We start from the raw sequence: 4,978 nt of genomic DNA on the forward strand, positions 1-4,978 counted from the left end.
TGCTCCTTGATATTTGAATTGTTTCTTTCTGGCTTCTTGGAAGATTTTTTCTTTTGCTTGGAAACTCTTGAATTTGGCAATTATATTTCTGGGTGTTTTCTTTTCTTGATCGAATGTCGCAGGTGTTCTATGAATCCTTTCAATGTCTATATTGCCCTCTTGTTGTAGGACTTCAGGGCAATTTTGCTGAATTATTTCTGTTAGTATGGAGTCCAGGTTTCTATTAATTTCTGGTTTTTCTGGAAGACCAATTATTCTCAAATTGTCTCTTCTAGACTGGTTTTCTTGGTCTGTCACTCTCTCATTGAGATATTTCATGTTTCCTTCTATTTTTTCAGTCTTTTGACTTTGTTTTATTTGTTCTTGTTGTCTTGAGAGATCATTAGCTTCTACTTGCTCAATTCTAGCCTTTAGGGATTGATTTTCGGCTATAATCTTTTGTTTTTTGGCTATGATCTTTTGATTTTCGGCTGTAATCTTCTGGTTTTCGGCTGTAATCTTCTGGTTTTCGGCTATAATCTTCTGGTTTTCGGCTATAATATTCTGGTTTTCGGCCATAATCTTCTGGTATTCCTTTTCAATCTGGTCATTTCTGGTGTTCATTTTGCTTATCAGTTCATTTGGTTTCTGAGCCTCACTTTCCAATTGCAAGATTCTACCTTTTAAACAGTTATTTTCTTGCCAGATCTCTTCCATTTTCCTCAAAATCTCAGTTTTGAACTCTTCCATAGCTTGTGAGGAGTTTTCCTTATTTGAAGAGGGTCCGGGTGCTTGTTTGTTCTCCTCCTCTGTTTGCTCGGTTGTCTGGATTTTCTCTGTGTAAAAGTTGTCGAGTGTTAACGACTTCTTTTTCTTGTTGTTAATCTTTCTCTTCTGAACTTCCTGAGACTGGGTAGCCATTGTTAGCCCAGCAGCTTCTCAGGTTTATCCTTGTGCTCAGGGTCTGTCCGCGGTCAAGCCCCCTGGTGGACCCCCTTGCTTGATCGTCTGCCAGAGGTTTCTTTACAAGTCTCAGGGCGCTGCTTCCAGAGTCGTATACCCGTCTGCACTGGTTCCCTACTCAGGGTTTCAGAGCTTTATCGCGTGGCTGTGTCTGCCTCCACCCACGCCACCACCCGTGCCTTCGCTCTGCGCCTGCGCTCTGCGTCCTGCTTCTACTCTCGGCGCCCTGCTCCCGTGCTCAGATTTTGTGTGCGTTCGTTAGCTTTTTGGGGTCCTAAATCTTGCTGCTCTCAGGAATAGGCCCCGGAGCTGCCAGTGACTCGATGGGTGCCCTAAACTTGCTCTATTTCTTTTTAGCTGGCTTCAGCGCTATAGGTGTTGTGTGTGGAGGGGGTGGGGGTTGGGTGGTTGCTCAGCCTGCGATTTAGTGAGAGCTGTTTCACCCCTTTATAGCATGGAAATGCCTCGATTCCATGTACCTTCCACGCTGTGCCCTGTTGTGGGGTTCCTCCGTTCGTCTGGACTTGTTTTTATGTCCCCTTGAGGAGTTTTGTGTGTATCGGTCAGGAGAGTTTAAGAGTTGCTTCTTACTCTGCCGCCATCTTAACCCAGAACCCCTTTCCTCAGTATATTAAGATTTTTATCTTTTAATTTGTGTATATTTTTCTGTCTTTATTCCGGGTTTGATGAGAGTAGGATTCTACTACTACCAACTCTCCATCCCCTCCTCTCCTACTGTGGCAGTTCCTGCTCTCATCCTTTCTCCATATGAGATAGTTGTTCTCCCCTATCTCACCCTGGTCTATTCCACCACCATTTCAGTTCATTCCATTATACTCACCTTGACCTTGAGGTTTTTTTTTTTATCCATACACATCTCTTGAAAATATCCAGGCAATACTGTCATTGCCAGGGGCCAGAAATGACATTTTCCCACACAGCAATCAAACATTTTGACCTTTTGGATTGCTTAAGATTAGCTTTTAGTTGTAGATCAAATGATCTACTCAGTTCTGAGTTTTTACCCAGAAATAGTTGAAACTTCTTTACTTCATTACATATGCATTTTTTACCTTTCATAATTTTGTTCCTCTTTGCTGAAAATGTTATTCTTGGTTGTAAGCCCAGTTCTTTAGCTCTACCAAATGCTGTCCATGTCCCACCTTCTTTTAATGTTGTGACTGTTAAGTCTTGTGCTATTTTGACTGTAACTGTACATATTTAAATAGTTTTTTCTTATTGCTTATATTATTTTCATCTTATACTGGGAGTTACAGAACTTAGCAATGATGGTCCTATATGTTTTTATCTTTGCGTCTTTTAGAGGTGGTAATTGGTGAATGTTTCACTTTCTCTCTGACCCGTTGTTCTAGAATTTCTGGACAATTTTCCTTTATGATTCCTTTGAATATGTTGTCTGAACATTTTTTAAAATTATAACTCTGAAAGTCTAACTATTTTTATATTGTCTCTTCATCTATTTTTAGGTCAGTTGTTTTTGTGATATTTCATATTCTTTTCTATTATTTCATTCTTTTGATTTTCCTTTACTATTTCTTGCTTTTTAAAGAAATCATTAGCTTCCTCTTGTCCAATTCTAGTTCTTAATATATTGTTTTCTTCCATGAGTTTATGGACTTTTCCCCATTTCTTTCATATTTTTCTTGATTTTCTTGCATTGCTCTTATCTTAGTTTTTCTTCAGCCTTTCTCATATGTTTTTGAGGTCTTTTAAAAAAGATCTTCCAAAAGCTTTTTTTAACTAAGGAGCATTTGTGATATTTCTTTTCTGTTTTTGAAGTAGTGTTTTTTCTTCACTCTCTTCTGAGTTTGAGCTGAGGTCTTCTCTGTCTCTATAATAGCTATCAATAGTTGGGTTCTTTCTCCTTTGCTTTATGGCTTTTATTTGTTTTTTAAAATTTTAATGGCCAGACCAATAGACTTAATTATTGGCTTTTTGCTGGAGTCCCAGGGTTCCTAATGTATTTGGATATGTTACTTCAGGTTTCAGGATTTTTTTTGTCTGTTTGTTTTCTCTTGGGTTCTATTTACTTATTCCAGTTTTTATAGTTCATAGTTGGATGTACATGGAGTCCAACACTCAACCCCCAGTTCTGCCACTATAGCTGTAAGCACACAGTCCATCTCCCTCTGTGCCAGCAGCCAGAGACTCCACTCTCCTGAGAGTGATCACAATTGACAAGACCCAGTCCCTCAGCAACCACCCTCACCAGTTTGCACTCCTTCTTTTCTCCTCTTCTTTATTGGTATAGCCTACGTTAGTGCATGTGTCTGATCCATGTTCCTCAGATCTCCAAAGTCTCTTATTTGTCAGCCGCAAGGTCTGAGTTCCTGCCCTTAGGGTCTGGCACTCAGAGATGCTGTAGTGTCCATTCCTTCAATCTCTAGCTATAGGCTTGTGTGGGTTCTCCAGAGCTGTGACTGCAGTAGACACAGCTGCTGCCAGGGCCCTCTGTCTGTGGATTCCAGTTGTATCCTTGGGGATGCCAGCTCTGGGGCTCAGCAGAAAAGGTGAGATTGCCAATCTTTCGCCTTGAGGCCATATTATTAATTCTACTCTCTTTGTTCTGTTCCTGTGGTTAGGGGAGTTAGAAACCTTTTTCTTTAGTTATCCCTGACATTTTACCTTCACTCCTGACTCCTGTCTGTTTTTGCTGTTTTTAGAATTAATTATAATAATTTATTTTTGGTTGTTTGTGGAGGGGTGGCATTAGGAGGGCAAATAAGCCTCACACCCTACTCTTCTAGCTTTCCACAATGCATCTCTCTAGAGATTTTTTAAATAAAAAGACCAAATATATATAAAGCATTTGAAATGAAAATATGAAAGGGTAACAGTAAGGCTTTATAATAATCATTTTTTTCTTCAGAAACTTCATTTTAATGTTTATACAGTTGGCTGAGAGATAAAGAATATTTTTGACAATGCTTAAACATTGTTAATTATTAAAAACATGTAATGTGGTGACCAAAACATCACTCTTTGAGTCAAATTCTTTTGTAAATGGAAGCTTTGAGGAGTCAATGATCAACTTGAGATGGTGACCCTTAGCTGCCTTCAAACAGTGGTTCAGGATCTGAAAACTCATCAAATTGACTGAGAAACTATTTGAACTGATCATTGATTTCCCTGATCATTCATCTTAGACAAATATATGACTGATTAGAGTAATAAGCAGTCTTAGTTTTCTCCCATGCATGTTCAGACCATACAAAATTCCTTAATAGGCAAAATCATTAGGAAAACAATTTTGATCAGGAATCTCCTAAAGATATATAGCAAGCAAGACACAAAACAAGACCTACCATTTGCAAAAGGATTCATCTGTGGAGAATGTCCTGGGCACACTTCTTTTTTATTTTTTGTAGGTTTTATTTTATTTTTCCCATGGTTTCACAGTTCTTGTTGTCTCCCTCCCCTCTTTCCACCCCCGTCCCAGAGTTGACAAGCAATTCTACTGGGTTTTACATATATTATCTCTCAAAACCCACCTTCTTATTCATTTTTGTAATAGAGTAATCTTAAAACCAAAGCCCCAAATCATATATCCATATAAACAACTGATAAATCATATGTTTTCTTCTGGATTTCTACTCCGACATTTCTTTTTCTAGATGTGGATAGCATTCTTTCTCTTAAGTCCCTCAGAATTGTCCTACATCATTTCATTGCTTTCATTACTTCATAGCAAAGTCAGTTACATTTGTTTGTCCCACAATATTTCAGTTACGTTGTATAATATTCTCCTGGTTCTGCTTATTTCATCCCACATCAGTTCATGTAGGTCTTTCCAGTTCTTGTAGAAATCCATTAATTCATCATTCCTTATAATACAATAGTATTCCATCACTATCATATACCACAATTTGTTCAGCCATTACCCAATAGAGGGACATCCCCTCATTTTATGATATTTTTGCCACTACAAAAAGAGCAGCTATAAATATTTTTGTATGAACAGATCATTTCCAATTTTTTTTATCTCTTTGGGTTACAAACCTAGCAGTGGTATTGC

At 38.3% G+C, this 4,978-nt stretch overlaps 1 protein-coding gene across 1 annotated transcript in view; it reads left to right on the forward strand.

Annotated features, from left to right (window-relative positions):
* FRMPD2 (FERM and PDZ domain containing 2) overlaps positions 1–3,499 on the forward strand; it is a 165,046-nt gene extending 161,547 nt beyond the window's left edge. The window contains exon 27 of the mRNA XM_044660226.1: positions 3,376–3,499. Coding sequence (XP_044516161.1) covers positions 3,376–3,499 — 124 coding nt within the window. The remainder of the gene's footprint in view (positions 1–3,375) is intronic.
* The last annotated feature ends 1,479 nt before the right edge of the window (positions 3,500–4,978 follow it).

This window comes from Gracilinanus agilis, chromosome 2 (genome assembly GCF_016433145.1).
Source record: "Gracilinanus agilis isolate LMUSP501 chromosome 2, AgileGrace, whole genome shotgun sequence".
NCBI classification, from domain to species: domain Eukaryota; kingdom Metazoa; phylum Chordata; class Mammalia; order Didelphimorphia; family Didelphidae; genus Gracilinanus; species Gracilinanus agilis.